This window comes from Barbus barbus (genome assembly GCF_936440315.1).
Source record: "Barbus barbus genome assembly, chromosome: 6".
Lineage (NCBI taxonomy): Eukaryota > Metazoa > Chordata > Actinopteri > Cypriniformes > Cyprinidae > Barbus > Barbus barbus.
The window spans coordinates 22,916,312-22,932,555 of NC_136734.1; the positions used below are offsets into that span (position 1 = coordinate 22,916,312).

General features: G+C 37.4%; 1 protein-coding gene across 1 annotated transcript in view; it reads right to left on the reverse strand.

The window, feature by feature from the left end:
• The window catches only part of LOC306871688 (putative global transcription activator SNF2L2), a 57,975-nt gene extending 43,285 nt beyond the window's left edge, over positions 1 to 14,690 (reverse strand). Inside the window, exons 1-8 of the mRNA XM_079419783.1 lie at positions 14,578 to 14,690; positions 12,634 to 12,873; positions 12,322 to 12,451; positions 11,134 to 11,466; positions 7,432 to 7,530; positions 5,258 to 5,525; positions 1,938 to 2,064; positions 219 to 392 (exon numbers count right to left, since the gene is read on the reverse strand). Coding sequence (XP_079275909.1) covers positions 219 to 392; positions 1,938 to 2,064; positions 5,258 to 5,525; positions 7,432 to 7,530; positions 11,134 to 11,466; positions 12,322 to 12,451; positions 12,634 to 12,858 — 1,356 coding nt within the window. The 5' untranslated portion in view covers positions 12,859 to 12,873; positions 14,578 to 14,690. The remainder of the gene's footprint in view (positions 1 to 218; positions 393 to 1,937; positions 2,065 to 5,257; positions 5,526 to 7,431; positions 7,531 to 11,133; positions 11,467 to 12,321; positions 12,452 to 12,633; positions 12,874 to 14,577) is intronic.
• Positions 14,691 to 16,244: the final 1,554 nt, after the last annotated feature.

The window sequence follows — 16,244 nt, forward strand, 5'->3', positions numbered from 1 at the left end:
CTTCAATACCACGATTGAGACCCTTGAGCAAGGCACCGAACACTCAACTCCTCCCAGGGTGCCGCAACAAAAATAGATGCCCCCCCACTCCAGGTGTGTGTGTGTTTGTTCAATACTGTATGTGTGCACTTGTGTGGGATAAATGCAGAGCACAAATTCTAAATATGGGACACCATACTTGGCCACACGTCACAATACAATGATTATTCATTGATCACCTGATGTTTCTGGCGGCGCTTCCTCTCCTGCTCGATCTTTTGCTGCTTCTCTAGTTTCTCTGTCATGCGGGCTTCTCTAAGTGTCTGTCTCTTGCTGCGCTTGTAAGCTTTGGAGTTCAGGGCCGTCTCCAGAGTTGTGTCTCGGCGCATGCATGCTACAACATCAAGCCTCAGCTAAGAGAGAGAGAGAAAAAAAATATTTAATCATAGTTATCTGTGGCAAAATGCATTAAGCTAATGAGCTTCATCAAATGATAATCATATTCTGATGCATTTCACACATTTGATTTCATAATTGTTTCTAATTACAGCAAATCAAGGCTGTGAATTGTGAAGATACGGTGCTACAAATACAACAAGGGTGCCCTCTCATGGTGAGTTCCAAAGTACAGCATTAATTAAATATTAATAGCACAACTTCAGTCACCATCACCTTCCACTCAATGTGAATAGGACAAATCTCAATGGAATTAAAGATATGAATGAGCAATTTTTGAGCAACTTGGTTTATTGTAAATTATTCTATTTATTGTAAAAAAACGGCAAACATGAGTGATTTTCATTAGAAGTGTCTGCCAATTTATGTGTAATTTATGAGTAATACATTTCCATAAATTGTGGAAATATGCCTTCACAAACATTGCATCAGCTATGTGCACCAATATAAGTGAGAATCATTTGAGTACTAAATAATAATTATTATTATTATTTATTTTATTTTTAAATACATTTATTTGTAATTTATTCCTGGATCAATAATATATAAGAGTATCAAGGGATTTGAAATGTTTTTATACCATTTTGAAGGAAAGTTTCATTTAAATGATTCTAAAAACATCATGTAGTGTAACCATCAATAAAAAAGTAATATTGTCCTTACATCTTAACCCTAAAAGAAGCAATGTGCACCACAGGATACATATTTAGTCTCTTGTAGGAGGCATGAGGAAGATTTCATCCAATACTGTTATCATTATCACAGTTGAGGTTGTTTGGAGTATGGGGTCACATGACACATGACACATCAAATTTTCTGTGCTTGTTTTGTCAGTTGCCACCTAAAGCCAACATGCACACCCATGGGACTGGACATTCAGAAAATGTAGAAAGTAGGCATATATTAATCCTACTTTTTTCAGCAAAAAAATGCATTACAACTGCTAGTATTAATTGTGAACATTGTCTTGAAATGTTGAAAAAGAAAATGAAGTCATATGTTGTTCGTGGTGTTTTCTATCACACTTTGAAATATGTGTATCCCCTGAGTTATGATTAGGGTATAAAAAAAGTATTATCCACAATGTTGACAATCAATGGTGTCACACGGTAAACTATGCGCTATTCTGGTTATTTCATTACTGTGAATTCTGGGGTGGCGAGTGCGTCAGGGATGGGGTGGAGTGTTTTGAGGGGGTTTGGCGTTCCCCTTTGGTGATTATGGGGGGTGGGGGGTGTAGAAAATACACAGAAAATAGCCCCTTGATTAACTCCCCCCCACCCCCCAACACACACACACACAAAAAAAAATTGAAAGCACCTATTGAAAAAAAAAATAGTAAATGTTTATATTTAATTAAATAACACTTGAATATATATTTTTATAAATTAAAAACATCCTCATCATAAAAAAGGTGTACGTTAAGTCTTTGTATGAATTGCTTTTTTTGTTGAATAAATTAAGAAATTTGACAAACAACGAATGCCATGTCAATAACCCACCTGCCGCTGGAAGTTAAGCAGTCTTAAGGCCTTCAGCTCAACAGTAGCTTTAGTCCGCAGATCAGGTGGCAACGATCCTGGCAGATTCTCCAGCTCCTGAATTCTGTGAGCAATCCTGGCCTGAAGACTTTGAACAGAAATGAAAATGACGGGTGTCCAAATTGTTTTAAAGAATAACTCATTTATAATGGTCATTAAAGGGATACTCCACCCCAAAATGAAAATGTTGTCATTAATCCCGATGTAATACCCCCAGAACACAATTCAGAACACAATTTAAGATATTTTGGATGAAAACCGCAGAGTACGCTCTCACAAGGATATTTCTTATACGTTTGTTTACGCTTTGATTTGAATGAAAACAGCGTATCCGGTATGCAGCTGACACACAAGAGCATACGCTGCTTGCATCCAGCAGATATTCTCCAAAATGGCACTACGCTGAACCAGAGGAGACGAATTGTTGAATAAAATCGTTGTTTTGTTTTCTTTGCGCAGAAAAAGTGTTCTCGTCGATTCATTCATTTCAGATTGAACCACTGATGGCAGATGGACAATTCTAACGATGCTTTTCATACTTTTCTGGGCCTCGACAATGTTATTTACTTGGCAGTCAGTAGCCGTTTTTCCACTGTCTAGTGAGTAGCCAGTGCTATAAACGGGCCGGGCAGGGCTAATAGCCTCGGACCTGTCGCAGCGACCCCAAAATCACAATGCGTTTCCACCGTCGGGCCAGAAGCTCTGCTGTGCTTCACTCAACCCACCCTTTGCACGCCTCTCAGGAACAACGTCACGCAACCCCATTATTTCACCAACAAAGAGAAACTGTCAGAAAACTAATAAGAAATAAGTCCCTGGGACTAGTGCGATCACAAAACGAATATGATAAAAGCGGCCGTTTGTTTGCATGTTTTGTTAAATATTTAAATCCAAAAGAATCAATGTTTTACAATAATAATGCTACATCGATCATAATTAATTAATTTATCAGGATTGAAAATTAGTTACACCGAAATAAAGCAGCATTATTTCACAAAAGAAAGAGGACCCAAACTTATTCAGTCGAGTCTGTTTCTGTTTATTATAGTCACAGTATGCCACATTTTGAAAGAATGATCATTTCTATATTTTTTTCCCATCAAAATACAACCTGAATAGCAGAGGAGGCTCCCAAACAAAAACCATTATTATTTTTATGACATACGCGATCGCGGAGCTAAAGTCTCGAGACGGTTACTAAATAAATACACGACTGTGATAGCCTGAATGAGAGGCTTACGTCTGATTTCTTCAAGCGGTTGTGTTTACCATGTTTATTCATGGATATAATGGCTAGCGTCCATAGTCTTTGACGCTTTTAAATATTTCTACCTTGTATGGTGATCATAAGCCACATTGGATCTCAGGCAGAAGTTATTTCAAGCACTAGCTGCTATCTGAAAGTGAAATTATTTTAAAAGTCTTTAATGCTGGTGTTCTGGCTGTTAACTTTATGAAATGATCCGCGGCACTGACGCTCTCCAGACGCGGAGAAACTCTGCCTTTGTTCATAACCACTCCTCTAGCCCCAGTTGGCTCGCTTTGGCCCAAGGTTTTTCATTGGGCCAAAAAAACCTGGCCGTTGGCCCCGTGGAAGCACCGACAAGGCACAATCAAACCCTGAAAGTGACAGTGGAAATGCAACTGGCCCTGGCACGCACTAGCACGCCCGCTTTTGGCCTGACAGTGGAAACACAGCTAATGGGACAGTCACAAACCTCCCGGTTTTCATCCAAAATATCTTAAATTGTGTTCCGAAGACAAACAAAGCTTTTACAGGTTTGGAACGACATGGGGGTAAGTGATTAATGACAACATTTTAATTTTTTGGGGTGGAGTAACCCTTTAAATTAAAAAACTGTCAATCAAGCACAGATCGTCAGATTTATTGTTGAATAGAGATGTCTCTGAAGGTGAACTTCCAAGGCATTAATAATTTCTAGTTACCTTACAGTTCTCCAGAAGTATAAATCACCTGCAAGATCTGAACCTCTCACTCCGTAAATAATGGATAGCACAGACGGTTAAAAAAAAAAAAAAAAAAAAACATGTCTTGGTGACCTCAAGGTACATCAAACAATCAACACATTCCTGTTGCTTCAGACAGTGCAAGCCATTGTAATCACCAAGTTCTGAGGAACTTTCAGAAACCTCAGAGGGTTCCTCACCCTCCTCTAACATTCATTACAGCTCACAAAACCCCCTAAAACAACAACCATAGTTCTGGTGATATTTTAAAAACAGACGAGAAATGAAAGACAGGTTGTTTTGCTTTAATCCACATCAAAATTTAGTTGTGATTGGCAAACTGCTTAGAGCGTGTTCAGAAAATGACTTTACCCATTACCATAACCGGGAGTATCATCTGCTTAACTGCAAATATTAACGATGCCGTCAATTCTGCCATACCATTTTGCCATACCAATGATGAATGAACAAGAGGTGCAGAAACTTTGCAGCACGGATTTTACAGGATGTTTCAGAGTTTTCTCTATTCTCTTAATGAGTAATGGGTGTTTTTTGGGCGTAAAGTGCAATAAACCAATCAGAGTCTCATTTCCCATTCCCTTTAAGAGCCAGTTGCACTCGCACCACGGCGGATCCGCTATTTAAAGCGCACAGACTGAACGCATATCCAGAGAGCAAACGGATCTGCTCATGCGAGAGCAAATAGGTAGGTTAATTCTGATACACGCAATGACTATCCATTATGACATGCATGACACTTTTATACATATGTAGCCTACACAATAATATTCTTTTACACTGTAATCCTTTAATTTTTAATATTTGGCATGTTTGTGTGCTGCTGCGCATCCCTGTGTGTAATAAGCAAAGTGAACGCGTGTTGTGGACCCACCCAGAGGTGCATTTTCTACTAACGCGTTCTTTAAATAACAAAAAAATAATAATATTGTGCTACTGACTTTAGACTTTATACCAGGTTTGAGTTGGTCTATGGCACAGTCTATTTTCAGTTCCTCAAAACAGCAACGCACCAACAATGCGCCTGAACACACCTCTTTTTTAGACCAGCATGCCCATGAACGCACAAATGGGTGCAAATGCATTTGCTATTTAAACAATGCGGCGCAGGACGGGAAAATGAGGACTGCGTCGGGCTGAAACTATCAAAAACACTTGCCTTGCACCGGGTGTATGATAGGGCCCTAAGTGTTTCTGAGGAAACAACATAAAATAAAAAATGCAATTCATGACCCCTTTGACCAGTGTAGACTGCTTGGTGTAAATTAAGTTGAATTTAATTACTCATTACATACCGGTATTCCCGCTCCTGCAAGAGTTCAACAGGATCCAGACCCTGAGGCTTCTGAATTGGTGTGATGCGATTCTGTTTCTGCTGAAGCTGGATGATGAGGGAGGGCTGGCCTGGTCCTGCCGGTGGCTGAGGTTGGGGTTGGGAGGTGAGGGAGCTGCTGGGAACAGGTTGTGTGCCAGTGGGGGCCAGCGGAGGAGCTGGAGAGGGTCTGCCACTGGGAGCTGGGACCGACAGCTTCTGTGGAGCGCTTGAGGTCTCTGAGCCTTGACCTGACAATAAAAGAGATGCTCTTTGTGAACATCTTGTGAGATTTATCAAAATGTCATGTCTGTCAAAGAAATGCTCCTGAATGGAAAAAAACATTAAGCTTCCAGTGATCCATTACGCTGTTCTCAGTACAATCAATATAATGCACCATTATGAAACGGCATAAGTAATATCATTTATATTTCAGAAGCCCATTGTCGTTACAATGTTTCATCATACTCAAAGAGTTCATCAAAGCTGTTTTTGAAGGTTTTAAGAATTTCAAAGCACAGTGTGAACTGACGTCCACCCCTGAAACGAAAAATCTTTTCAAGTACTCACATGACCTGTTCCAAGTCAAGTTTAATGCCTTTAAAGAAACTTTATAAAAGACATGCAATCGCCAAGCGAGAACATAACCACAAGAGATGATTCAAGAGCATGTTCAAAAGAAAAAGTTCTGGATCTTTATTTCTAGCTGGGCACAATCAATCAGTTGTTGAACTGCCATGAGGGCATGCAACAGTACAGCCAATTAGCAGTGGATTACAATTAAACCAAGCTGACTCACCAATCAAGTTCACTTGGAAAGAAAAATTAACAATGACCTTTAATTTGTGTGAACTTCAGTGACTTTTGAATAAAGATCTAACAATCCATGAATTTATTCACTCTCATTTGAAAGCATGTTAGTGAGGGGAATTAACCATTTTCAAAGTTTCACTAATATGGAATTTTTATGGATTTTTATGTGCACAAGAATATTGTACAAAAATCTGAATTTGCTCCTATTTAAGCAGTATCTGGAGCAAATACAAGACAACATTACATTACATACAAACATTTAAGAAATGAACAAATCGATATACAGATGGATAAAAAGCACTGTAAATGTCTAATTTTCAGAAAGGTTACTGGCTTACATTCACAATTCACCTTTGCCATTTTATGGACATAAATGAGATGTTTTGATTCAATTACTCCAATAAAGTAAGACTGAACACAATAAAGTAAGACTGAGCAGATTAGAGCAGCAATACCGTATGTAATTTATGTATCGTAACACATGTTTGTATGTTGCTCAGGAGATATTAATTCTCCTGCCAGGCTGTTATTGAAAATAAGAACTTGCCCTTAATTAACTTGCCTAGTTAAATAAAGATTAAAAGAAATTCTAGAAAGTGCATGACTTCTAAAGCTCAAAATATGCTGATTACCTCCATGATAACCTCCATGACTGAAAGGCTATGAATGAGGCCATAATTTCTCTTATTTATTATACAAATATTAACATATTTACCATATTATCGCATTTATTAGAATTCTTATTTCTGTCTAAAATAAAATATAAATATTAGATGAAAAATGTCAAACTTGACATCTGGTCTGAGATGCTGGACAGCAACTAACTGAAATAAAAAGTTGAAGAACTAAAATTACTGAAACTAAAATTGAAATAGCAAGAAATATTAAAAACACAAAAACAAATAAAAATGATAAAATTACAACAAAAGTACCAAAACTTAAACTAAAATTTGTCACTTAAAAATAGTCACTTAAAGGGATAGTTTACCCAAAAATGAACATGCTGTCATCATTTACTCACCCTGATATTGTTCCAAACCTGTATGAATTTCTTTCATATGTTGAACACAAAAGAAAATATTTTGAAGAATGTTAGTAAACAAATAGTTGGTCTCCATTGACTTTCGTAGTATTTATTTCCCTCGTATGGAAGTCAGTGGGGACCAACAACAGTTTGGTTCTTCAAAATTCTTCAAAATATCTGCTTTTGTGTTCAACATAAGAAAGAAACTTATACAGGTTCGGAACAACATCAGGGTGAGTAAATGATGACAAAAAAAACAATGCCATCTACTGGAAGGCAGAGATGCAACTGCTTAAGAATAAATAATATCCCACACTCACCTTCAGGCCATGGTTTTGGCCCAGAACTCTGGGGATGAGTCTGCATGGCTGGAGAGGGACATGGGCCCGTTGCAGGCCCTCCATGAGGCATTGGCATACCTAGCAAAACACAGGGATTAAAGTGAAAAAAATTCTTCTGACTGAAATTTTTTTTTTTCATAATTGATTCATTGACTTACTAGATTAATTTAAAAACACAGCTCATTCATAAATGAAACACCGCTGTGTTTGAATGAAGAAGCGCTGCGGCTTGGCTGGGACTTTGTTTGAAACTATTTTTGTTGATGAAATGGAGCAAAATAAGGCAATAGTGTTGTAGTCAGACAATATACGTCATTTAATATTAACGTCTTGTTTAATGAACTGTTATATTAAATTAATATCACATTTGCAAACTCTTAAAAATCATTAAAAGCTGTCCCTCATCTTAGTTCATCGCGATCTCACAAAACTCCATTATAATCAACGAAGCTCCTTACACTGCACAATGAATCTCTTATTTACGCTGTCTACACTTTTTTTGTTATAATGAGAGGATGCGTCTGATACATTACTCAACGCTGCAAAAACACGTTGAAAGTAGGCCTACGTTAGAAACCTTTAAAGCTCCCTCAGCACAAACACAAATACGCTGATCGGGTCAGTTGCACTGGTGCTCCTAAATATGTTTCATAGTCGCACGCAGTAGTTTTCAGACGCAAATGCGACTGAAATGGTAGCACTGTAGAGCCCTGTATCTAAGTAAAGTCTACTTTTAAACGAACCATTTCAAAATGAAATCAAATACTCTCTGATTAGGCTATGTAATCTGTGAATGCATTTCTCTGCAAAGGAACGTCCAGTGGAGATTTCCTGAATTTCATCTTTGCAGCCGACAAGGACTCAAACATTAGTATATTAAATAATTAAAATGTCTCATTTTTTTTTCAGAATCATTAGGCTATCGTCTGTGCTTTGTGGCAAACTTTATGCGTGTGCTTGAACACAAAAACGAAAATTAAAATAACATTTATATTTTATGCTTTGTGAATGACCAACCCTTCTCCATTCGGCAGATATTGTTGCTTGGTTAGTGCATTGTAAATCTATTGTAGTCTACGGATGCTTCATAGCATACCGGCGCGCATGTTTACCTCGTTGCTGATGACTAATAAAGCTATACTGCTGTTTCAGGCTTACCGTATAACATTTTATAAAGAAATCCATTTTAATAACATTTTAGAGATCGCATTCTCTGCGAGAACTTCGCGAAGATAGCCTAAGCATTTGCATATAAATATGCACAGGCGGACTGTATAGCCGATGACAAATCGCCAAAACTATTATTTTTTTAAATATCATATAGGCCTAATTTTCATTGTCAATATTATCTTATTTAAACATTTTATGTGTTTCAAATAACACTTGTTTGCTATCTGCGCTGCATTCATGCGCAAGATTGTGTGTGTTCTGTGAGCATGCTGCGGTTAGGCCTATATCTTTTTTATTATTATTTATTTTATTGTCTAAATATATATTTTTTTTCATTACATATCTTGTTTGGTTCAATTTCATATCATTGCATATTACATTAATTCACTTTATGCAGATGCAAAACGTGAATCTGCAGTTTTATTCGCGGTCTATTTCATAAATATTTGTACAGCAGGCGGGCCTATATGTTCAGCATATTTTAATTAACCTGTATTTTATCTTAGTTATTTAATGCATAAGCAAGTCATTAAAAATTTTTTTTTCAGCGGCATCCTTTTAATCTTGATCAACAACTGATCAACGAATTGGAGCTGCGTTGGTCTGTTAGATCATTTTAAAATGTCAAATAGCCTTCTATTTGCAGGTTAGAACTGCATCTGTCTCATGTAGATTGGTGAAGATTTATTTTAATGTGATTCCAAACTCTAGCTTTAACCTATATAAATGTGCTACATTTTTGGCCCATATTTAAGTGTTTGTGCGGAATATCAATGAGCATGCATGACAGGGAGGCAGGCGCCCGTGCAATCACTTGCACTTTTTCCTGATAATGAAACAAATTAAAATCAGCTCGAAACTGATTTTATGTAAATTCATAATGACAAAAAAAAAAAAAAAAAAAAAAACGTGATTTTGTAAAATAATGAAAACAAACAGGATATGCTTTTTGCCGTCTGTCACTGAACTGGAGCACGTCTCAAAAAATTATACAAAACTCTCTCACATAGGCTACAAGAGAAACAGCTATAGCTTGAAATGTATACTGTTAAATGAATCAATTAAAAACTAAATGAAATACTCCCTGATTATATAATCTGTATGAAGGTTACATTTCTCTCTAAGGCACGTAGGCTACTGTGGAGACGAACACTGTGAATTTCATCTTGCAGCCGACAAGAAAACATTAGTTTATTGATAAATGATTTAAATGTCTCATTTTTCTATACATTAATAATCATTAATTTAATCTACTTTTGCTTGTGGAAAATTGTACGCGTGTGCTTGAGCGGAATAGCCTATGGATTATAGGTCTATTGACTTAATATAAATGTGTGATTAGTTAAATAATGACTTAAACGAACGACTAGTTAACTAGAAAAATCCTTAGTGGGGGGCAGCCCTACTAAACACCCTCTAGAAGTTTCCGTTAAAGTGTTTAAAGCATTTTATACGCGTTTCCATAGTCGGAAATAAATTAATTCCATAAATTAAGTCCGTAATGGAGAGATGTCACGTCCGTAACATTTATTTTTCCTCTGACACGCAAAAACGAAAACTTAAACAAAATTGATATTTTAGGTTTTATAAATGGCCAACCCTTCTCCATTCTGCAGATATTGTTGCTTCTGGTTTGTGTATTGTAATTCACAGAAAGTCTAAAATATGTTGTCTCCCAGAAACTCGTGTCTTTTTTCGTCACGTCCGTCACGCATGTGTATTTCCCTCATTTAAAATATAAAACAGGTTTATAGACTGATACTTTTCTGATATCTGGACTAAATTTTAAGGGGTTTAGAAAAATATAAAGAGATGGTTCAATATATTGGTAAAGAATACAATTTATGAGAATTTATATTTCAGGTTTTGACTGCGAATGTCACGTCCATAACGCTGGAATTGCTCAGTTCTACCTCAGCTGTAGCCTGACATGCAAAAAAAAAAACACATTAGAATAACTTTTAAAATGGATTGAACACACGGAGCACTTTTTCCGTGAGCGGGAAAAGAAAACCCGAAGTGGATCCAGAGCGGAGTGATTACAGAACGCTTCGAGAGGAGAGAGGAACATGCTTTTACTCCACTCCAGGCTTTGATCACATCCCCCTCAGCAGGCTGAATACACCTCATCTTTCCTTAATTTAAGAACTGAAATTAAGACATTTATTACACTATTTGAGGAATGTAAGCCTATTTACGGCCTTAAAATTGTGAAAAGTGAATTTAAGACATTAAGGACAGGCGGGACCCTGCAATTGACGGAAATCCGTCATAGACTCGTTGCAATTAACGGAAATCCGTCGTAGCGACGGAGATCTTTAATCCCTGAAAACATAAAAAGCCAAAAAAGAATTACAAAAAAGTAACAGAATTCATACAGAATATCATCAGTTGTATTCAGGCTTTAAAACACTGTAAAAAATTACAAGTACAAGAAAAAATTGCACAACTGTAATTTGGACATAAGGGAATTGGACTGACTAACACCAAAATGACCATAAGCATTTTCACCTGGAGGTCTATTATAGGGGCCGGTGTTGATGGGCTGCTGTTGCATGGTGGGGAGGCTCCTCTTGCCCTGCACAGCTAACAGCAGATTCTCAGGCAGAGGCTGACAGCGGCCCAGGATCTTGTACGCCAGGATCTGAGCCCTGAGTTGCTGTAGCTGGACCGGGCTGAAGGCAGACTGACCCCTGGCCTGCTGTCCCATCCCCTGTGGATCCATGGGCATCATGGGCGACTGACCCTGAGACATTTGTGGTGGGGTTGGACCTCCTCCTGACATAGGGCTGGGCACATGCTCTGACACCTGGCCCATTGGCGAGGGATGAGGGGACATGTAACCTAAGCAGCAAAAAAGGAAAGATTTATGAAGTTTATTGCTATCAAAGGTGAAAATTAAAAGTGTACTTGGTAATCGCTGCCATACCAAAGTTATTTGTTTTTCTTTTGATATTTTGTCTTTTTCTTTTTTTAGAATAAACCTTTTTTTTTATATACATAATTTAATTTTAATTTTCAAAAATTATGGTGTGGCCACATTTGCTGCCGGTCTGTGAAATGTTGTGAAATCCACTTCAATGGGAATCTGCATGCTTGGAAGTTCTGTATAAAGGTGAAAACGTTCCCCACAAAGATTTTACTCAGGGTTAAGTTGGTCACACAAATTTACCATGTTGACTGAAAGAAAGCTGTTTGCTTTGAAAAGAAACTTCTGTGTGAACTCAGCTTCATGCATCTCTACATTATTGACGATGGACCTTTTTTGCAGACAAAATTTCACTGACCACACCTTTAGACTACCAATAACAATTACAAATAAACATTTACACTACATTTTCATTCAACAATCCATTACTGTTAATTGCAAAATATTTAATTATGAATATTTAAAGATACATTTAGGAATGTAAAAGGTACAGATCAAAGAAAAGTTTGGTGTGAAGAAAGCAAAGTACAAAAGATCTTATGTATTACCATATGAGGATAATTAGTGTAACATAAAGGCAGCCCCAAAGATAAGTACACAAAATAAGCAATAAATAAATAAACACTGTGAGATAATTGCCTTAATTACCTCTTAGGCTATTGTAGACTTACCTCCTTCAGTAGCGGAAGAACAAGGTGAACTACAATTATCTTTGAAATTATAACCAGTGAGTGTTACTTTATTAAATTGCGGCCAATGTGTAATTGTACCTTGACTGTGTTGATCCATAGGACTCTGTGGAGGACCCATGCCACTGTGCAGGGATCTCATTCCCACGCCCTTCATCTGGCCAAAGTGCATCTCGTCTCCCATCCCCTTCTCATGCATTCCCTCCATAGGCTGAATAGAGGCAGGAGATTAGTCATACATTCTGCTGACATACTAGCAACTTCAAACATACTGTTGCAAACAAAATGCACCTGGAGCAAGTGCTTTTATATTATTTGTTTTTTTTTGTTTTGCACTTACTAGACAACTATTGATCTATTTTAATATAATCAGTGCCAAAAGCCATTCTCTACCTTATGCATTGGGTGCATGTCCTGTGAGTAGTCTCCAGCCCCTTGGCCTTGCATAGCATGTGGGACACTTGGGGGCCCTGGGCTGGGGCCCATCATGCTGTGTACAGAGCCAGGAGAGGGGCCAGGTCCAGGGCTGGGCCCTAGGATGGGCCCCGGAGACCGGCCAGCACCTGGTGAGGGACCTGCGTGGGACATCCCAACTGGTGGCTCATTGGGGGTGGACATCTATTGGCTGAGAGTCTGTGGGAAGGAGCGGAAATAAGCTTGAACCTACTGTAGATGATTCTCACTATTTTTCATATTCTAAAGATTGTTTGACTCCCAAATGACAGCATTTTTCAAAAAAGTAAATAAGTTAAATATATATTAAGTCAGACATTTTATGAAAAAGAAGCCACAACAACATTGCTATTAAACTTAATATTAATAAATTATATCAGAATTTAGCAAGTTGCTGCATTGTTTATCAAAGCTAGTTAGGCTCATGAATTCAATTAAATTCTGATTATTAATATATGAAACTATGCACATCTGTTGCCTTTTATCATAAAAAGCAATAAGTGAAGAGAGGCTGCGCATTTCAGTCTCTTGTGGCTTATTGCATCTTTGCATATAAATAACCTGAAGCCAAGTTCTGTCATAATAAGGAAATATAGGCAGTTGTATGATGATATTTCAGGATCCACATTTTTGAGTAATGAATTTCAAACATATTTTTCCTGGCCTTGAAAAAAACATTTTAAATTTTCCATGACTGTGGAAACCATGATAAGTATTATATGAGGTAGTACCACGAGGGAAAAAGCCCAAAACATTTTTAATAAATAAGCAGCATTTATATTCTAATATTGCTTTATTATTATTATTATTAACAATGGACATGCCCACACAATTAAATGAAACAAGTTATATATTTTTTCTAATATTGCTTAACTGTAATTTTGCTTTATTATTATGATTGATATTGTTATTTTAAAAAAAGAAGAGGAAACGGTCTCAACCTCATTTAAGGGGACATACAAACAAAGAGGCCTGAAACAGAGTTTACGCAAACTCTTCCAGTTTCATTTGCATAACAATGACCCGCGCGGATCTGACACGCCCCCCGTGCAGCGCTCCAGGAATACTAACTGGATCACAGGACGCCAATAATGACGGTAGGGGGTTTTAAAAATAAACAAATAAACAAACAAACAGGCACAGGGTGAGATAATGGTACTCTTTTATCATGTAACAACACGTTAACATTTAATTACACACTCTATTGAAAATTACAGTAATTATTCGCGTATCTATGAACGATTTAAGTTCATTCACGCAAAACTGAACAAACGGAATAAACAATCAATCCGTTGCTGAATGCACAAATGCGCTCATGCAGGCCTAGGTTTACTGTCCAAAGCAGAATGACGAAAACTTTTAAAAGCAACTGATGATTAAGAGTGGCCAACGTCACCTGTAATATTATAAGGGGGGAAAGCTTATTTAAAAACAGAATCATTGCAATTCATTAATAAGTGCACATCTAGCCCGGCGTAGGGTTGTAATTTGGAGAGAGATCATGGCTTCCTCGACCTGCTGTCATGACTGTCTCCCCCTCACGCCATTGCAGTTTCCTGAAATCTCAAACTTTCTGGGACCTTCCCACCACAGCACACTATCAATCCACGTTTATTAACAGCTCTTCGTTTTTCTGGCGTTATAAACAGTTTTGTATTCTTCTAGGAGCCGTTTATTCACCCGCTTTTATGCTGTCAAAGTTAAAAGCAAGCAAGCAGTAAAGACCCCTGTCTAATATAATAGAGCAGCAGCTCGCTAACCGTCTGTACAGTTATGTTAGCATGCTAGTCCGCTACATTTCATCAGCAAATGCCAAAAATGCTGCCCACTGACATATATACATTGGTATAAATGTCCAAGCAAATATTATTTAAACTCAATTACCTTCTGCGAGGTAAACAACACAATAAAAGGTCTAGCACATTATTTCAGCTTCAATAATATGACTGCCATATGTTGGTCTCCTCCCCCTCTGCTTTGCTGACAAGTTGAAGTTCGCCTTTTTTTTTGTGTTCTGCCATTTCTGATTCGTTGAGAGCGCAGGAAATACAGTCGACTCTCTGGTGTGATTGGCTGAGCAACACATCGATCCCCTCGTGGAATATTTAGGGGCGGGGCCTTTCAACCGCACTTTCACTTCGCAGCAGTGAAAGTGCCGGAGCTCTTGGCCGTCCGCTGGGGCGTTTGGGGACGCACGCTTCGAAATGATCACGTTTTCGCACAGACACACGCCTGCATTAATCCCTACGTATTTGAAGCGTTTTGTTTTTTCTGTCACTACACTACGGGTTGCTTGCGTTGCATATATACATAGGTTGCATGTAGTTGTTTGCTGAACAATGCATTTGATTTGCTGTGTAAAGCAAGCGTGATAAATTAAAAGGTGTTTCTTCCTTAAATTAGTGGTAACGATAATTTACTAATTATTGGATAGAAAATTTACTCCCCGTAAAATAATAACTCGTCTGCTTCTGACTGGTTCGTACACTTGGAGGGCTGTACCTGATTGGCCCCCATCTCTGAAGTCCACACCTATACCTAATCGTAACTATTTCCAACAACAAAAGCTTCTTAATTAGAATATAGTGAATCCGAAATATGATTTAACATCACCATAGTTTTGCATATCACATCTTTTGGGTAAGAAGAATGATTAACAAAATGTTAAACGGTTCTCTCAGGACAAGGGTAACTATTGTTCATGAATGTCACCTTATGAGGCAAGTTGTCATATTGTTTATATATTTGTAGGCTGCAATTTATTCATTCATATTTTGTTGACCGAAATGTTTTCTTTTGGACGTTACGTTTTACAATTAATTTGCATTTCCTTTTTACTGCTTAAAAATGTTCTGAAAAGCCTGTAATATGTTGTTTAATGTGTTAGATTTAATGGGCCGTTTAATGTCTCTAACGCGAGCTTTTTGGTGTAAAATTGTGGTAAAACGTCAGTTTTATAATGTAACCACACGAGGGAGGCAGTGCTCAAGAATTCAATGAGGTTCAGAAGCAATCCACATGCGTCAGTCACCAGTCAGTTCAGTGTTAACAGCCTGATTCATTGTAACTCATTTTTATAATCAGTTCATTAATGATCGAATTTGCCAACTATGTAATAATGCAGACGGAATTATCTATTAAAATAACAATAATAAAAAAAGATAATATCATTATTGTTTAATAGGCCTACAATAATTTTCATGTCATTAGAAATAGCATCAGTGTTCTAAAATGGTTGATTTTATCGTTAGTGAAATTATAAATATACATTTATATTCATGTTCTTGGTAAATGTTTTCTTAGCATCTTTAAATAAAGCACACTGTTTGAAATCAAGAACTGACTAAATCTCAAATGTCTTTAAAAACACAGTAGGCTACAGGTACAGATACAAGTGGTGTTGAGTGCTTGAGAGATGAAGGTTAAACCACGAAGCCCTAAAAACAACAGTATCAGTGCTGTCATAGTTTTACACTGCTGTTTACTCTACTTCTGTTCCATAACAAACCAAGTAATAAAGGAAAGCCAAGACAATTTGCTAATATAAAAAT